This window comes from Oreochromis niloticus, linkage group LG17, assembly GCF_001858045.2.
Source record: "Oreochromis niloticus isolate F11D_XX linkage group LG17, O_niloticus_UMD_NMBU, whole genome shotgun sequence".
NCBI classification, from domain to species: Eukaryota; Metazoa; Chordata; class Actinopteri; order Cichliformes; family Cichlidae; genus Oreochromis; species Oreochromis niloticus.
In genome coordinates, this window is record NC_031981.2 from 14039684 (window position 1) to 14058570 (window position 18887).

At 39.2% G+C, this 18887-nt stretch overlaps 2 protein-coding genes across 2 annotated transcripts; one reads left to right on the forward strand and one right to left on the reverse strand.

The window, feature by feature from the left end:
- The first annotated feature begins 139 nt into the window (after positions 1 to 139).
- Positions 140 to 5559, forward strand: washc3 (WASH complex subunit 3). Its single transcript, XM_003452011.5, has 7 exons — positions 140 to 349; positions 1444 to 1542; positions 1636 to 1701; positions 1798 to 1929; positions 3787 to 3903; positions 3985 to 4049; positions 4139 to 5559. Exons 1-7 carry the CDS (start codon positions 299 to 301, stop codon positions 4236 to 4238), a joined length of 630 nt encoding a protein of 209 aa, XP_003452059.1. The 5' UTR covers positions 140 to 298; the 3' UTR covers positions 4239 to 5559.
- Positions 5332 to 12451, reverse strand: dram1 (DNA-damage regulated autophagy modulator 1). Its single transcript, XM_003452048.5, has 7 exons — positions 12068 to 12451; positions 11662 to 11729; positions 11309 to 11451; positions 11037 to 11214; positions 9595 to 9653; positions 8952 to 9044; positions 5332 to 8844 (listed from the first exon to the last, which is right to left on the reverse strand). The coding sequence occupies exons 1-7, from the start codon at positions 12196 to 12198 to the stop codon at positions 8806 to 8808; spliced, it is 711 nt and encodes a 236-aa protein (XP_003452096.1). The 5' UTR covers positions 12199 to 12451; the 3' UTR covers positions 5332 to 8805.
- Between the last annotated feature and the right edge of the window lie 6436 nt (positions 12452 to 18887).

Consider the following 18887-nt stretch of genomic DNA (forward strand, 5'->3'; position numbering starts at 1 on the left):
AATACAAACATGGCGGTTGAAGTCATATATTAGTGCATATAATTCAGATAAAGCGGGGTACAAGAAAAAATACAGGGTTAAAAAAAATACAGGCTCGAGGGTTTTTGAAGCACGACTTCGAAATAAAAGGCAGCCTTGTGCTACGCAGTTGATGACGTCAGGACGTGATCACGCAGCCCAGAGTCACGTGAACCGTTTCACATATGCAAATGTTTTAATAACCCGTTTTCGGTCGTTTTTGCGGTGAAATTTCTTGCTGCTGAATTTGAAAGTGCACTTTAATCTTCAGCGATCCAACATGGACGAGGACGGGCTGCCCATCGTGGGCTCTGGAGTCGACCTTACCAAGGTTGGCGTTGACTAGTTAGCTAACATAGCTATTTGAGTAGCTGGTGAGGAAATGAAAGCAGGCACAAGCAGAGCTGCTTGACATATGTTTTGTTTAAAAAGTAAGATAACACAAAGGCTGTTTATCGGTGATAGAAGCCTATAGCTTGTAAGTCATTAACAGATATGACTGTCACAAGCTCTTGTAGTTCAATTTCCCTGATAAATGTGTGATTTTGTTTTGAAGTGAATATATGTTGTTTCTACACTTGATCTTCCAGGGTAACAGATTTAACCTTTGCAAAGAGATATACTTACGCTTATCTTTTTAAAACAGTTTTGTTTAAAATAAATCTATGAAGTGAAAATGTTTGTCATTTGTATAAATAACTGTTTTTCGGGAAGGGATGCTTTTTATTTTATTAACCGTTCTGGGTAATATTAGCTAATCTAAAATGCTATTTTCCTCTTGTGAAATATAAGTGGTATATTTTGCATTCAGCATTTGAAGTTGCCTGTGAATGACTGTCAGCATGTTAAACTTGTTCTAATTATATTTTTTTCACAAGAATAATAAAAAAATATTTTTGCATCACATTTAAAAGCAAGATGCTTTACCAAAAAACTGGTTAAAAGGTCATAAAAGACAGAAAATGAGAACATAAAAAGAAAGCAAAACATAACAATAAAATATGAAATGGCATATATATCGTTTGGAGACAGCACTACTAAAGTTGTTAAAAAGATGAAGATGTTCAGATTTTCATTGGGAGTGATCAGGGTGGACCTGGAGACAAGGCGGACATGTTTTGGATGTGCAGAGGAGGGATATATTGGACAAAGGGTGTTAAACATGGAGCTGCCAGGCAGGAGGAAAAGGGGAAAGACCACAGAGGAGGTTCATGGATGAAGTGAAGGAGGGTGATTTTCAGGGCAGGGTGAAGTGGAGGTGAATGATCTGCTGTGCCGACACCTAAAAGGAGTAGGGGAAACGTATGCAGCCTAGGGAGGAGAAGTTGCTTTAAGGGGAGATTGGACTGGGAGTTGTTTCATTTCCTTGTTATATTACACTTATGATCCTTCTACCTTAAATTCCTTTTCCTGTGTTTCCTTCAGGTTCCTGCGATCCAACAGAGAAAAATTGTTGCCTATCTCAATCAGTTTGTTGCACACACAGTCCGCTTCCTTAACCGCTTTTCCACAGTGTGTGAAGAGGTTTGTTTATCTTTGTTTCTTCTGCTCTCGTCATGAAACAAAAAATCTCTGTAACACTTAAATCCTGAACTGTTGTATAACGTCTTCCCACAGAAACTTGCAAACATATCTCTTCGCATACAGCAGATAGAAACCAGCCTGTGCATTTTGGAGGCCAAGGTGAGTTCTGAAGCCTCTGAAGGCTGCAGTGCAACATTATCTTAATTTCATGCCAATTTGCTTGATATTTATGGAGCAATATTGTGCTCTGTGTAGTTGTCTTCCATTCCTGGACTGGAGGACGTCACAATCGAAGGACTCGGTCAGCAGCAGACTGCACAGGCCAATGGACCCATCATCCCCAATCAGAGCCAAATCGATGGTCCAGTAGCAGCGCCTCAAGGAGAGGTACATACACAAACTCGTACACATGGAAACATAGCTCCATCAAGCTTCGCTGAACTGCAAAGTCGAGGATTTTTTTTTTTTTTGACAGTTTTAAAAATAAACCTGTGAGCAGACAAAGGTTTCAAAGCACCCCCAAGACCACCTAATTAGAACTTAATATCTGACCTGTTTAGTCCGTTTTCAACTTGACAACCCCACATTGAAAGAGGCTTCTCTAATGTATTTTTGACATGATGGGAGCCAGAGCAGCTTTTCTCTTGACTCTCAGGGTAACTCAGTCTTTTGTATTTGTTGTACAGACGTTCAAGTAAAGTTTTCCACTGTTTTGACTACAGTGTGATGATGTCCCACCACATGTGTTTTTATTTTTCTTCCTCTAGATGAAGAAAGGGAATATTTCCATGGAGCTTTATCTGGCTGAAGTTCAGCTGTTTCCAGAGTAGCTCTTTTAATGCAAGAGAGCCAGTAAAGAGAAAAAACTGAAGTAGTTGGAATTGTTGAAGACAAGTGAAACTTTGTTGTTCTTTCTTTTTGGGAATCTAATTTGTCAAATGTTAGTGGTTTTGATGATCTCCACCTCTGTTACTGAAGTGAAAATGAAAGAACTTCAAAGCAGGAATCTCCCACTTGTATGATTTATATCTACCAGTGAAGCACCTTTAAAAAAGAGCCACATGAAAATAGTTTAGGGTAAATGAGATGATGAAAAGAGAATAAATGTTATTTGAAAGATCCCTTGCAAAGAGGACCTCAAACAGAAAACTTTTACAGGCTTTCATTTCTCTTATTGTGAAGCATTTGCAGAAACATGTTTTGGAAAAGTCAAACTTTTTTTATTTAAAGACAAAACATTCATCTTTTTACAGTTAACACTTCATGTGTTATTCTACACAAAAGAGAATAGATGAGACAGAGAGGGCAACAAATCTCTGGAAAAGGGGAAAAAGGACCTGTTTAAGTAGAGAAAGGTGTGATGAATGACTGAATGCCAAAGGAGATGGTCTGACAGGGGAAGATTTATTTAAACTAAATATCATCACTGAAATCCTGTACTATGAGGTGCCACAGGGCTCCATATTAGGACTGTTGCTGTTTAGTGTATTCATCAATGATTTTTCCATTTGTGTATGATGGTGTTGCTGGGAGTGTTGTATGTACATTGTAATGTCTTTGAGCAAGTTGCTGTTAACTTTTTGAATGGTGAATGCTAACTTATCAAGTGCTCTGAGCAAATTTCCAGAGCGATCGGGTCCACCACAAGGGGGCACTGTAGCATGCTTGAGCAAGGCACCGCTTTTTTACAGTCTTTCTCTTACAGAGCAAATAAAGCTTGGAATTTGCTTCCAAAGGATTTGCAGATTTGCACAGAATCTCCTCTCATGATTTGGATAAAAAAAGGATTTTGAGCGTTAATTTCATTATAATTTTCTTTTTGTTTTTGCAGAATTTAATTTTTTTCTGTGGAACATTTTTATACTGTGTTTATTTTGTATTACGTGTGTGTCTATGCACATATTTATTGGGTATTTCATTGTGTGCGGATGTGTCATTTGGATATTTCACTGGTTTTTAATTACCCAGGGCCTGCAGATGGACAGTAGCTAAATCTAATACAAAGCATCTTTTCCTTTAATGTGATTAATATACTTAGTACGTGGTCCCTGTAAGAAATAAACACATAGCACTACGCCCCTAAACAAAGTGATGAAATTTGTATGTTTCCAGGTACTTCCAAAATTGTATCACCTGATTTAAAAACATATCTTAAACTATGAAAATGTAAAACCTGTCAGGATATCTGCTGTCATCTAAACCACTGCACTCAGCCTTCGTTTCTGTGCATGTCTCATGTTGCAGCCTGCTCAGACCACACCAGAAGCTTCAGCGACGCAAAAAGCAGAAGTGGCTGCAGAGAACGTCATGACGGTGGCCAAAGACCCGCGCTATGCCCGATACCTGAAAATGGTTCAAGTGGTGAGTCGTTATTACTGCTGCTGTGGTTACCTACGTCCCGGTTTAGTTCTGTGCCTCAATGTGATGTTTAATGTGCCACAGGGGGTTCCGGTGATGGCCATACGGACTAAAATGGTCATGGAGGGTTTGGATCCCAACCTGCTTGAGTGAGTGTTTTTTAAAATACTGTTCTGGTTATTACCAGTTTTCTAATAAACTGACAAACAATATGTGACTTGTTCTCTGTTGACCACAGCACACCTGATGCCCCCGTGCCCGACGGAGGAACGAAGACCTCGGAGGACCAAGACGCTGCTGGCAGCAGCTCTGATAGCGAATCATCTTTTAGTGACTGAGATTGCTCATTTGTGCTCAACACTGCAAAGTTTCCTCATCCATCGCCGTCTGCGCTGCTTTAGGCCCGTAGCGAGGAAGTATGAGGTACCTCTTAAGGGCTACGAAGGAGGTGGTGTGAATGCAGGTGCCTGAAACAGGAAATCCAAATTGAGTGACTGTAGATTCAGTTTAAAAGAGCTGAACTGGTTCTCCTGTTTGGTCAGTCAGTGACCTTTATTTTTGAAAAATAATGATTTTTTTTTTTCCTCATAAATTACTTTTCAAGTGGAGGAAATCATTTTTTCTCTTAATCAAATAAGCAGCAGTCAGAAGATGACAGTAGCAAGTGTTTTAACAAAACCAAACCATATCACATAGAGGTCTTCTGTGGTTGTTGCACCACTGACTAATCACTAATGTCTAATCTCTGAAATGTTGTGTTCACACCAACTGCAAAGAATACAGCTCAAGTTACAGTCCATTAATTTAGAACTTAACATAATGTCCAAAAAATGTACTCATGTTTATCTAAACCTTCTCCTTTTTCCTGTCTCTGTTTCAAAGCAAAGTTCAACTATACGGCTCGAGATTACCTCAAGTTTGTCTTTTATTTCTTATTGGCATTGAGGAGAATCTGAGGTCATGTAGCATGAAGTGAACTTTTTGGTAAAGTTGAAATATTTTAACTACTCCCCTCAGCTCACATCAATTCTATGGAAGCTTGTTACTCCCACTGATTTTTTTTTTTTCCATTGATAACTCGGACTTGTGAAATTAAAAAAGGTTTTTTTTTTTTTTTTGAGTGGCAAAAACGAGCTTCCATAGAATTCGCCTCCGCATGAACTTATGTCATTTGCATTTGGTGTGGATGCACAATAAACCAGTACACCATCATAGTTTTGCATTTTTCTTGCAGATTTCAGGTAAAATAGAAAAAAAACGTATGTTGGTATTTTGAATGTTGGATATGTTCATTTGCATTCAGGGGTAAATTAAATCTTGGATCTTGAAATGCTTTTCTCTCTATTTTTAAAAAATTGTACTGTTGTTTAATTATTTTTAAATTAGACAGAAGTAAATACGTAACAGTTCTAAAACAAAGACTATATAACATTTACATCCTATACTATATACAGCATAGTCTTCACCATGCCTGGTGAAATGTAATAATAAAGGAGAGTCCAGTGTAGCAACTGAACTTGGATATACATCACAGTAGTGACATGGTGTATTTTTTTTTTTCATTATCAAAGAGATCAGACCTGTGGCAAAACAAAAAGAAAAAACTTCTCCTGGTTTTGTTATTTATCCACTCTAAATAAAAGCAGAAGTATGAACTGATCTGATCTGTGGTTTAAATGGGGAAAATTAACTCTTCTTAAACGTGTTATACTATAAATCCTTTTTGTTTTCACTCTAAAGTGCTTAACCCTCTGACCTAACGTTTGTATTACACTCCTGAATATGACTTCCTGATTGTACCGGGTGATGCGTTCATCAGCCAGCTGTCAGCTCTTGTGTGCTTGCCTTTTGAGCTGCCCTCAGGTCTGTGTTTACACAGCCATTACAGGCAGAGCCAGCAACATGTCGTACTTGGAGGAGGACAGAGGCTCAGTGAGAAACCTATGACTGATCTGCATTCATGGAGCCTGTCATATCTGCATCAACACACAAAGGAAAAGTTGCTCTGCAGCTGCTAATCAGGCTCACGTATTACAAATAATTTCCTAATTCTGTATAATGTATAGGTATGATTTTTATTTTGTATTTTTTTAACTAGATGGAGGTAAAAAGATGATTATCCATTACATAAATTAAATGTAGTATAGCGCCTTCTTTCGGAGACGTCACAACATAAACACTTGCTAATTATGAGCAAAAGTAGCAAATATTTGCCATATTATTCAGAAATGATTTATTCACCATTAATGGTAAGACTTGTGCAGTAATCTTTTTGATCATATGGGACCTGGTGTCACTTGATACTGAAAGATCCTCGTGATGATTGTGTAACCTTGATGGAAAAACAGGATGCTGTTCAGACTAAAATATTCTTTATCAAGACTTTAAATCCGTATCTGCAGCACTGCCTAGTGCACTTTTAACCATTTAGTTCAATCTAATAATTTCTAACAAAACTATTTTCTTTTTGTTATTTGTTGCAAATTCTTTGAAAAATGTTAATTTCCCAAAGCTGCTTAAGTTTTTATGTTTGATACAGAGAAATGAATAACTATTAAGACACTGAATACTAATAAATTCTATAGCCAGTCAGTCCAATGACATGCCTCTTGATCTTCATCTGGTTTTGTAGAGTCATGCTCTAACTCTGCAGGTGATGTGTGAACTTTACTCTTGTTTGTGGTGATTGTTGTTGGTGGGAAGTGAGACTCTTCGTCATTATGTGACTCAAAACTTGTGGGTACAAGCCTGAGAATGCTTGTACCCTGAGAAAGAGGGGCTATCATGTCATCGCGGTCAGGGATAAGATGTCCTTTAACGGACGCTAAATTGTAGTGAGAAAAGTGTGGAGTTGTACTTTACTGAAAAAGCACCCTGCTGGATCTGTGATTCTGTCTTTAATAAACACTCGTACACTTTGTTTTCTTTTCTTTTTTCAAATATGTGCTTTTATTTTTCAGCTCAGCTGTGCATTGCAATCTGTGCTGTACATCATTTTATAAGCAAAAGTACAAAAGTAGTTCAGAAAAAAAAAAACACAAAAATAAAAAGTTTCCCTTTTATAAAAACAGTGCCTGTAGTGAAATGGTTACAACCTGCATACATCACTGCGCAGGATCCTTTTCTTCAATGTACAGTACGTTTATTGAAGCTGTCGAGAGCAGTTCAGCAGAAGTATGTGCCTGCTACTCTGCTTAAACTTGACCACTTTTCTCAGCTCGCATGCCTTGCATGTATCTCTCTGTCTGAGAGATTAAAGATAATGAAACTTTCAAGTAGCCTTCCAGTTTGTTAATATCTTCCCTTGTTCCTTTTATGTAACAATCTCTAAATCCCACATTTTTCTCAGAGTTTTACAGCCCTTTTCTAGTCTCCCAGTCATTTTACTTTGCTGATTTTTGGCTAAAACGGTGGTTCTCAATTTTGGGGTCCATCTTCTCTAAACATCTAAAAGTGAATAAATAAATTACGCCAGATTACACCAGCTGCAATGCCACAAACGTCTCACCCCACCCATCTGCTAAAATCAGTTTTTTGAAGATGGGTGTAGTCCAACACCCTTTATGTGTGGGGTGTCAAACATAAGGCCTGGGGCCAGAATCGGCCTGGCAAAGACTCCAATTTGCCACTCTGCAGGTCTGGAAAATGTGATGGAGTGCATAGACTTTGTACTTTTAACTGTATTCTGATATGTTTTAAAGCTTGTCAGACATACTACGCCAAAGTAATTAATAGATGACAGCAAGTTCCTGTTTTTTCACTGTCGTCTATATAAATTTAAGCTTTTGACAGCGGACTGGACAAAGACTGTCTGGGTAATAAATTACCAAAAGCTTTTCTATGATTCTACATATTTATCTTTTACAATTTCACTGGTCCAGCTCATTTAAGATCAAAGTTGTCTAAAGTTTGACATCCTTACTTTAAAGTCAGCCTGCTCACCTATAATGATCCATGACTCTTACTTTACACACTTGACAAAATATCTTTTTCTTACTAGGTACAAGATCCATACTTGGTACCAGAAACTTCTGCCTAGATTAAAACCATACGATGTAAGGTTACAAGTGAAAAACCAGCCAGAAGCCCTATTGAATGAACCTCCAGAATTCCAGCTTTACTTTCGGTTCATATTGTATAATTACTACTAAAAAGTAGCATAATTTCCATTGCCTGTATGAAAATCTACATTTGTAGCTGCACCGCAGATGATATCGGAGTGTCAGCTAGTACGACTGAGAACATGAACAGTATACAGTAACTCATGTCAGTCAGAAACACCATGTTGGACTTTTCATGAGTCAACAATGTGGAGTGGACAGATTCAAATACCGAAACCAAAACTGAATCTGAGCATCCACAGCAGGAGTTTTTCCTCCTTAATTTGATGTTGCAATAATGTGGTCATCCAGTAAAACTGGGAATTCATAAACCTCTGCACAAAACCAACAACTAGTACACATTTACTGTCAGTCAAAGACAGGTCAGACTGCCAAGTAGCCACAGACATACTGAGTGGTCTGAGTGGTATTGTCATTTAGCCCCGAGTGCACCGATCATGTGCTTACTGTGTGATGAACTTCTCCTATGTAAAGTCGGAGCTCTCACAGAATGCGTCATGCTGGTGTGGCAACACCAAAGTGCAAAGTAAACAGGCAACATTAAGTACACTTGAAAATAGTTTGTGTAAAAACAACATAATGATAAGTATTTGCATAGTTTTTCCATCTGTCACAACTGACAGACAGCCGGTTGTACCAAAATGCATAAATACATATATTTTTAAGTATCTACTGTATACTACCAAAATTTCAGCCAGGGGAAATTGGACGGGAATAGAGATACATACATAAAATGTAAGTACTTATATTTATCTTAATGTTTCTGGCCCAAAATGTTCCAAGACTAATCCTCAAGTTCTGCTTTCACCCGTAAGGTAAAGAACTGTAGGGGAATAAAAAGAAAGAAGGATTTTAGAAAAATCATGAATAAAAAAAGAATAAATATATATTAAAAAAACTATATACTGTGTTTGATAGTGAGATACTGACCTTGAAATCATGAATGTATGTGAAGAAGAAGAAGACAAAGGTAAAGGCAACAATCCACTCGCATACTGCACTGGCTACATGGAAGGGATAGTCCTGCACGATGGAAACAGACGCTTAAATCAGCAAATTCTATGCATCTAATAATAATTATTATAATTTTTGGTCTATAAATGTTGGAATGTTCCTGACCAGTGATGTCAAATATACTTCCACTAGTTTACTGTTAGATTTCTTTTTTTGCACAACTTCTCACATTTAGACAGCACAGATGAACAATGGACAATGGCAACAGTAAACAGTTCTCACGTGTTATCTGATATCGGCGTTTGAACATTATTTGCATCACCATTTGTTTTTCTCTGCTGCTTCTTTTCAGACTCACTTAACTTCCACAAAAGGTTTCTGCTTCTTTTAGCTGACTCACGGCAGTGAGAGGTTTGTGTTATGCACACACTTCCATTTAATTCCGATAGTAAATTTAACAAAAATCATCACTGACATGTTGGGGAATGTTTGTTGGATCTATCTATTAACCCCCCCCCCCAAAAAAAACCATTCCCCACATATTGACACATTATGCTATAAGTTTTGTTCCTGATCTGTCCTGTGATCTGATGCAATGTGCTGACACACTGTGGCCTACCTCGTCATGCTTTTGTCTGTGCAGCTCCGTTTGTTTCACGTAAAATGCACAGATGACAGCTGAGTTATCCATTAAGGAAAATACTTAGTCGATACAGGCAATGACACAAATCATAATATTCTGCAGGTCGTACATGTACATATTGACATATAGCCAAGAGAAAAATAAAGTTAAAAAAAGGGTTTATATATCAGTTTGTCATAAAAGGTCCTCAGCAGGGGTTAAAATTATGTAAATACAGCTTGACTTTGCTTTTATTACTTCTTATTTAGATTACTGACACTCTTTATATGTTGGCTCTGATCAGTCTTTACTTTATCGCCTGCAAGCTTTTCGAAATGCAGCTGCTCGCCTTTTGACGGGAAAGAAACGACGTGAACACATTACACCCACACTGCCCTACTTAGACTGGTTTCCAGGCCATTTCAGTATAATGTTTAAAATTCTCTTACTTGGTTTTAAGTCTCAAGGGTTTGGTGCCACACTTTTGAAACCCTACAATCCTACCAGAGCACTGAGGCCTATGAACCAGCTGCTCTTAAATAAGTCCTAATCCAGGCTTAAAAGCACAGGGGATAGACTCTGTTCAGTGGTGGCTCTTAATCGTTATAACAACTTGCTGTTTCACAAAAGAGCTGCCCAGTCTCTCAATCATTTTAAAACCCTTGGCTGTTATTTATACTGCATATTATGTACAACTAAGGTTGTACATAATGGTAAGTAGCAGCCAGGTGCTAATATCAAACGTTAATGAATAACTGGTCATCGGCAGGTGTGAGTGCCTCTACAAAAGCAGACGTGTTGGCGTTTTTCTAGTCTTGAGCATTCAGGTGTGTTAACACAATGTGACAATCTGTAACAATGATACAGATTGTCACATTTAATATCAGCAAAGCATGTCAGTACAAACACCTCGTACCAACTGTCAAGCACAGTGGTGGAGAGGTGATGATTTGGCTAGTTTTGTAGACGCAGACCTGGGCACTTGGGCAAACTCAGTCATTTTGTTCTGTACGCAGGCCTGAAACATGACAGAAACCACTCAGTTCAGAAAAGCGCTTCAAGGGTTACTCCAAGTAGGCTTTTAAGGGATAAAGAGTTAAGAGAGCTGTCCATTAATGAATGCTCACATTTTCAAATGCATTAAAGCAATGTGGTAAAGAAGAGCGAGCCAAAATTCCTCCACAACGATGTGAGGGACTAGTAAAAAAGTTTCAGTACTACACTGCTTCTGCATTTCAGCTTAGTTTTTGTTGAAATAAATAATGACGGTATAATATGTCACATATTATTGTTCATCTAAACTTGTACTTAAATAATTTTCAAACCGAAAAAGGACCAGATGGCTTATTTTTCTATGTCCTGATATATAAAATCTTCATCATCGTTATCATCATCACAAAGTTAAATCACACAGACATTTGAACACTCATAAAGGATACTGGGTATAAATGCCACAGCAGCAAGGGAGGCGATGGCGACCCGCACACAAAGCACATTCTTGGAGGACCCATATGGATAGGCTCGAAATGATATAACACACTGGAGGATAATGTACACAATGCCACCGACAAAAAACAGTATTGCTCCAATATCATGGACTATTTGCAGTACTGTTTCCTGCAATCAAGAAAAAAGAAAGGAAAAGGCACCACTTGTAATTACACTGAATTAGTTGTGATGTGTTAAATGTGATTTTAATGTGAGTACATACTTGGAAAGTAGCAACAATGCACATGCCAAAACATGAGATCACACCAAGCCAAAGCGTTGCTTTGTTGAGGCTTGCGCTCACATTAGTGGCGTCCTCCCTCAGCAATTCCACGTGCTTGTATCTGGCATAAATTGTGCCCACACCTAGGCAAAAAACACAGAGAGTCACGAGAGTGTGCAAACCTACACATTTACCCTAGTCCATGAATTATACTTTCATTTTCTTAATAAAGGGGAAATGTGAGAAGCATCTTTGGAAAGCATGCTTCCTCCTTAGGGAAAGCCCAGAGTTGCCTAAAAAGAGTCAGTTCACAGAGATGACACTGCAGATGTTCACACTGGAATTTCAAATACCTGCACATGCAGAAATAAAAGTCATCAGACCAAAAATGCAGCTTTCTGGGGGGCTGACACCCGTGTCGCTGGAAAGAAAAGAAAAAGAATAAAGACTCGTGCAGATTTTCAGTCCAGACTTCGGGTTATACGAGACAACGTGGGTTGTGTGTCTGTGTTTTGTACAATATCAAACATTTAGTTGCCTCTTCTTAAAATAAAAGTCTTCTATTGAAAGCGAAGTGAAAGAATTGATTTGCGCTAGTCTCCTAAAATAAACAGATGTGCAGGCTACACACAGCTGGAGTTTGTGATCGCGGAAGAAACCGAAACTAAGACGTTTTCTCATGAAACGTTTTCCACGGCTCCGAATCAGGTTGAGTGCGAAAGAAAGGCTGCTTTGTGTGAGCTCTTCAAATAAACTTACCTTATGTATGGGAAGATTACGTCGACGTCGTGCCTGTAAATCGCGATGATATAACAAATAATGAAAGTGGCGGAGGACCAGACGACCAGGAATGCTGGCAGGGCGCACAGACCTTGTTTGAACCAATACATCTCCAGTTTTTGCGCTCAGCTTCAGATTTTCTCTCACGTATATATGCGCAGAGTAAACAGAGCCATGCGATAAGAAACGCTGGTGTAGGAGCAGGGGTGTCAGCTGCCGTCTGTGGTCTGCGAACGACAGTCACACGCAGCGGTGTGTGAGCAACAATGAACTTGGCCTCTGCCAGTAAGCAGCATATACAGTGTACAGTAACCTCTAGCCCAGAGCTACTCCCCCGTGGGGCCGACGAGTAAGCGATCAAGAGCTTCCTTCTTCCTTTTTATCTTTGTCAAAACACACACACACACGCACGCACAACAAAATACCAAACTAATGAAGTGCCTTTTAACTTGACTTCAACCGGAGGTGATACTCAGAGTTTCCACAGCAGAGTGAGCAGCAGTTCTACATTTATATGAACAGATTTGACTTTACAGAGTGAAAAATCTGCATAGCTGCCTGCGTTTATGAAGTAAAAATAACTGTATTTGAATTATACATTATGACTTGTTATGCGTTTTTTATTTTACAGCTGTGCAAAAATCTTGAACCGCCCCTCATTTCTTTGTATTTTTCCTTCTGGACATGTCTCTAAGTTTTTTTTTCCTACACTCGTTTTCAGTCCAGTCTACCTACCTGAACATTTTCAGGGGGGATATTTCTTACTTTGTTTGTTTGGTTTTTTTTGTTAGGTCACTGAACACTGACGTATGAACGATTCAAGCATAAAAAAGATACCTAATTCAAAAGATGGGCCAGTGTTTCGTCTGCTCATAACAGACAACTTAGCAAAGAACCAAATTTAAATTGTATCTTAAGGTACTTTGTTATAAAACACATGATTTGTTCCCATTTCTTTAGCCGAATCTATGAAAAATGCCAAAGATAAAAATGTGGACCTGAGAGATGCATCCGGCCCTTCAGTTCCGGCCCTACTGCTGAAGCCTCATCGAGTACTGTCATTTTCTGATCCACCACTCAATAACATTTTGAAAGCATTGTTAGCATGGCGGTGAGCCCAAACACACAGATTGGCCTCCTCAGAGCCTGAACTTCAACGCTCTACATTATTGAAGCAGTGTGGGATCATCTCGACAGAGAACAGAAGAAAAGGCAGAAACACCCAAAGAAGAGCTTTGTAGGTCCTTCAAGAGGCCTGGAGAACTATTCCTGAAAACTACTTCAAGAAATTACACCAAAGCTTGTGTTGAAGAATACAGATGGTCATACCAAACATTGACTTTCAAGCTAATTTTTTTGTATACCGTATTTTCGTGTATGTTTGGATGTTTCAATAAATCCCTGCACATATTTCCCATTTTCATAACAAAATATAAAGAAAAGAGTGGTGGCTGGGGACTTCTTGACACTTATGTAGTTTTGTGGAGGTACTTGTCATGATCCTTACGTCCTGTCAGGTTCCGTTCTTTCTATCTCTCTGTTGTATACATGCATGTGTGGGCTTGTTCAAGATGTAACTGTACTTACCTTATACAAGTAGTAATTGTAACTGCCAGATTCCAGATTCCACACAACTGATATTAATCTACAGTTCCAACAGTTCTCCTCCCCTTTCCTTGCTGGATCATTAGACTGCTGATCTTATCTTTGTGTGCCCGCCTGCCTCTCCATTCTGGGGAAACATCGCTGTCCACTCTACACACAAAGAAATACTTACCAGCTCCCTGGCCTTCAGAAAAAAAGAGTACCCTTAGATGCAGCTGTGCCTGTGAAAACCGAGAAGACTCACCTCCAACCTCTCCTGTAGAAGCAATTACTGCTTAACTGAATCAACAACCCATGAGAACAGAACAGTTGTGAATCGCACGGTTCCAGTAAATTTCTGAACAACTGCAAATAGTGCAAAAAACCTTCAGTTAAATGTTTAAATCTACATTTGAATCTTTTCACAATCCGTGACACAAAGGAATGAAAAGCACTTAAAATGCCTCCTTCTATGTGTGCCGAAGAACTGGATTTAGTTTCTAGTTCTTTCCCAGGTATACTCGGTGTTTCTATGGGGAACCACGTTGTCTTCATGCCAGCATTTACAGCATAAATGACAGCAGTGTAAAGCAAGTTAGGTCTGGTAGGTCTGGTATTTCGTGCTTCCTCATATTTTCTTTATATTTTATACTTTTTACTCCCTACATTGAGCAGACAAACACATCTAGATACAAATTTAATTACTGTGTTATATAACACGGTAGTTCATTTAGTTAAAAGGACTAGATGCTTTTACCCAGGCTAATCTGCCATTTTCCTTCCTTGGTTAGGTTTAGGGATTAAAGATTGATCTAGATTATCATTTTAAATTTGGGACACATCATCAGTAGTGGACCTTGGATTCATCACGTGTTTTGGCCATTATCACTAGACACCCTCATCCAAGGAGGCCCCGCCAGGGTATAAGTAATTAACATATTTTAAGGTTCCTTTGCAGTAATTCTATTTTTAATTCTTTGTGGGAATTATCCTACGTGCATGGCGCATATTTCTTTTGTTTGTTTTCTTCTTGGAGCGTTCAGCCTTGGTGCACAGGTCTCTCCAAAGATGCTCTGTTGGCCTCAGGTCTGGACCAGATTTTTTCCAGACTCTGGGTTTCACTCACAGTAACCACCAACTTCTTGGTTACCTGCTTGTCCAAGGTCTTTTGTTCTCTGTTACTCAGTTAGGCTGGTAGGCTAAATGTATGCATTCATATGTTCCCAGGGAAATATGGTTTACTGGAACATTTGCAGCACCTGGATCTAGCATGACACCTACAGGTGAGGTGAAAAAAGGGCACCTGCGTAACCTCCATGCTAGTAGTCAGATAATTTCAAGTGTACTAATATAGTACATTTAGATCTGATACATTCCTTTAGTGCAATTTTAATAATAATATGAGGCTGACACCAAATTTAAAGGGACACACGAGACCATGTGGGAACCACTGTAACTTTTTACATTTCTCAGTAGCTACTCCTGCAACAACCTGTGATGTGCTGTGTCCCTGCCATGAAGACCATCATTTGACCATGATGAAAACTGCCTCGCTTTGCATCGTCCTTACTTGTCACGGGACTCTGGAGAATTCTCTTGACCACATGCGGTTTCCACAATTCATTTCCTTCTAACCCGTAACTGTCAGTAAACTTTGCAGAAAATCCCTACTTCCTGTCTCCCGTTTGTAGTGTTGTTCTCAAACTCCAGCCTCTGCCTTTGTTACATTGTTTTACATTACAGTGGAATCTTGTATTATGGCAATAATAATGATGATGATGATGATGTGGTTTAACTTTTGTCAGGCTGAATAGAGGAAAGGGAGAAATGACTGAAACGCAGCAGAGATTTCACCAAGGAAGCTGACATTCTGGTTTCAGGAGTTGCACAATACAGTGTTATGAAAAAACTTTTATTTTCATTTTTACTGTAAGTGGTGGCGTGAACAGCAATACAGTCATGAGGCTTTTCAATCATATGACAGTATGACATAATAAACAATAATAAAATGACATTATTCAGTTGTTCAGTGATGATGATCAAGGACAAACTGATTTTATTTGAACAACTGAAAATCACGAAAAACTTAATTCTAGTGCATTTTAGTAAAAAAAGATAAGCTTTCAGGTATTCTGGATTTGGTGGATGTTAAGTTAAATCATTCAAGCATTTTTAAGCTTTAATTTGAATAATTATGGCATAAAAAATCCATCCAATATTTCTATTAGATTATTAGGGTATTTTATGAGGTCAAAAAAGAACTACAGAAATGTCCAACTTCTGTAAGTACCGTATGTTCATTTCACACCGTACTTGGTTTGGGCTCCTTTACCATGAATTAGAGCACCCTAAGCTGGAGGTGATCAGGTTGTAGTACTGCTAATGTATTACTGATAACCAGATTGGGTTTTTTTCTAATTGTCTCTTTTAGGCTTTCTAGTCTTTGTTAGACAGATCAGTGAAGAAGAGACAAGAAAACGCACAGCGAAGAGTTGGATGTCTCGAGACCGGTCTTGGTCTCGAGACCACTTTTACGTGGTTTTTGTCTTGTCTTGGTCTCGCTGTCTCGGTCTTGCTGTCTCAGATTGACATAGTGGTCGGGAGATTTGGAGTCAACAGTATCCATGACACACAAGGTAACATTCAATAATGTGTCATGCGCAAAAGCATCAGCTCTAAGAGCCGTGCTTAGAGAGTGCTTTGTAGTGAATCAGAGGAGTCGACTCCCATTGAACGAGAGCCGGCTCCTCACTTAATGTCCTTTCGCTGCTCAGCTCTCACACAGCGGCTCAGCTATGCTCCAATCCCTCCATATTGTGGCCAATCACATGCGAGGATATAGGATAATATCATTATGTGAAAAACAGAGAGGGTGAGAGACGCGACAGTCAAGTGGAGCGTGCGTCTGTCCTCTCAGTAAGTGAGTGAGACAGTAGACAGCGGTGAAGAGGGCGTCGCAAAAACACATAAATATGCCTGACACTGGTAAACGAAGCAGCATCTGGCTGCAGTTTAAAGACTTTTTTGTCTCGGTCTCAGTCTTGGTCTTGGTCTCATCTCGACTTTGTCTTGGTCTTGACTAGGTCTGTCAGGGGTTTGTGTCGTGGAGGCGTGGATGAGGGAAGGAGGACCCAAACGCTGGACTCACAGGTAGGTAGGTGAAGGTGGGTGTTTATTGTCGATGGAGTGAACAAACAGAACAGAAGCAGGAAACGGCTGGCTGGCTGGACGACTGACTGAATGAACGAATGAAGGACTGACTGACGGACTGAATGGCTGGCTGACTGAATGCAGGCGGAACCGACAACATAACATCAACATCAGTGACACAACAGTGAATGAGTGGAAACAGAGGACTTAAATACACAGACTGATAAGGATGATAATGAGAGACCGGTGAGTACACAGCTGAACATAATCTGGCTAATGACACGAGACGAGCTGACACAGGAAAAGCAGGAAGTGAGAACATGGAAGTGGCAAAATAAACTGAACATGAACAAAACTGAAAGCACTGGGTCAACGACCCAGGAACCCTGACATGGTCTTGGTCTTGTCTTGGTCTCGATACCCTCTGGTCTTGGTATTGTCTTGGTCTTGGTTTAGGCAGTCTTGACTTCAAGTCTAGCAGCTGCATATCTTCGTTGGCTTGGTCACTGAGCCAAACTGGTAACCGCCTTCAGCTCTTTTGGGTCGAGTGTTTCTAATCTTCCTCGTGATGATTCCTCATATTCTGAGATTCTCTGTGGTGTTCAGATCAGGTGAGTTGGCTGGTCAAGCACAACAATAACGTGGCCAGCAAATCATTTGGTTGTAGCTTTGGCACTGTGGGCAGGTGTTAAAGAAATCAGCTCCAAAATCTCTTGGTAGAAGCTAAGTTGACTTTGGACTAACCACCACAAACACCAGCAGATGCCATGCACCCAGAAACTTCTCACACCTTGAAGTCTGTGTCCCTCCACTCCTCCATCAGCCTCCAGGACCTTGAGTTCCAAATGAAATGCAAAATTGACCTTTATTTTTAAAGTTTGTATTTCTCTCTTCAGTCCAGGTAAGACTCTTCTGACACTGTATCTGGTTCAGGAGTGCTTGTACTAGGACACAACAGTTGGTAGTTACTAATGCTCTTAGTCCACTCCCCGTGAAGCCTTGAGTAATTCTCAAATTTACTGTTGTCTCAGGAAAGTTGATTTGAGCCTCTCTAGCCAGCGGATATCGCTGCTGCTTTTGCCTTCCAGTCAGCTTTCCACTAATATGCGTTGTTAGAGCACTCCGTGAACAGCCGGCCTTTCCATCAACTACCTGCTGTGGCTCACTTGGCCCCCCTTGTGGAGGGTGTTGATTATTGTCATCTGCACAGCTTCTTCCAGTGATTGTGGATGAGTGTACTGAACAAAGGACATGCTGTATTTATGCTTTTTGAACCCCAATCCACTCACACTGAAAATTAATTGATAAAGGAAATAATGTGATTATTAATTAATGTTAATTAATTAATAATAACTGAATAAGTGAACTACTGTATTTCTGGTTTTCATAAGCTATAAGCCATAATCACCAAAATTAAAAGAACAAAATGCTTATAACATTTCACTTTATGTGTAATTAATATAGATTATATGTAAATTTACCTGTTTGAAGGACATTTAAATTTTTTTTTACCAGACTACTGTTGTTTAACACTATGTCAACAGTTACATGCAGGGTAAAGTTTGATTACGTGGCACAGTGTGGGACATGGTAATGATGACATCTAACTTTAAAAAGAAGCACACAAACTATTCAGTTTAAAGGTTTGTATCATGTGTTTGGTGAGCACAATTTTGCCAGTCACCACACCCAGTGATCTGTTTTGGGATCGTGTGTTTCGGCAGATGGAGGGTGTTCACAGTATTTATTTACTACTTTTATTCTTACAAATAAAATCATAGGAACACAGGACTTTTATCTAGATTGAATTTACAGATTGCTGGAGAGCTTTGCTGCATTACAGTATGTTAAATGAACACAGAGACATTCCCACAGTAGAAATATACAAATTACCACATTTTAAAAAATGACCTTAAGGCAAGAATTTGGGAATTTGATCTTCCAAATTTCTTGGAGGAGAACCCTCAGACCCATTTTTATCCATTTTTTAGACATTGACAAAGTGGTGAAATATTGGATAACTTGTATTTACACACAATTATTTGAACAGATGATCTTGGACCGC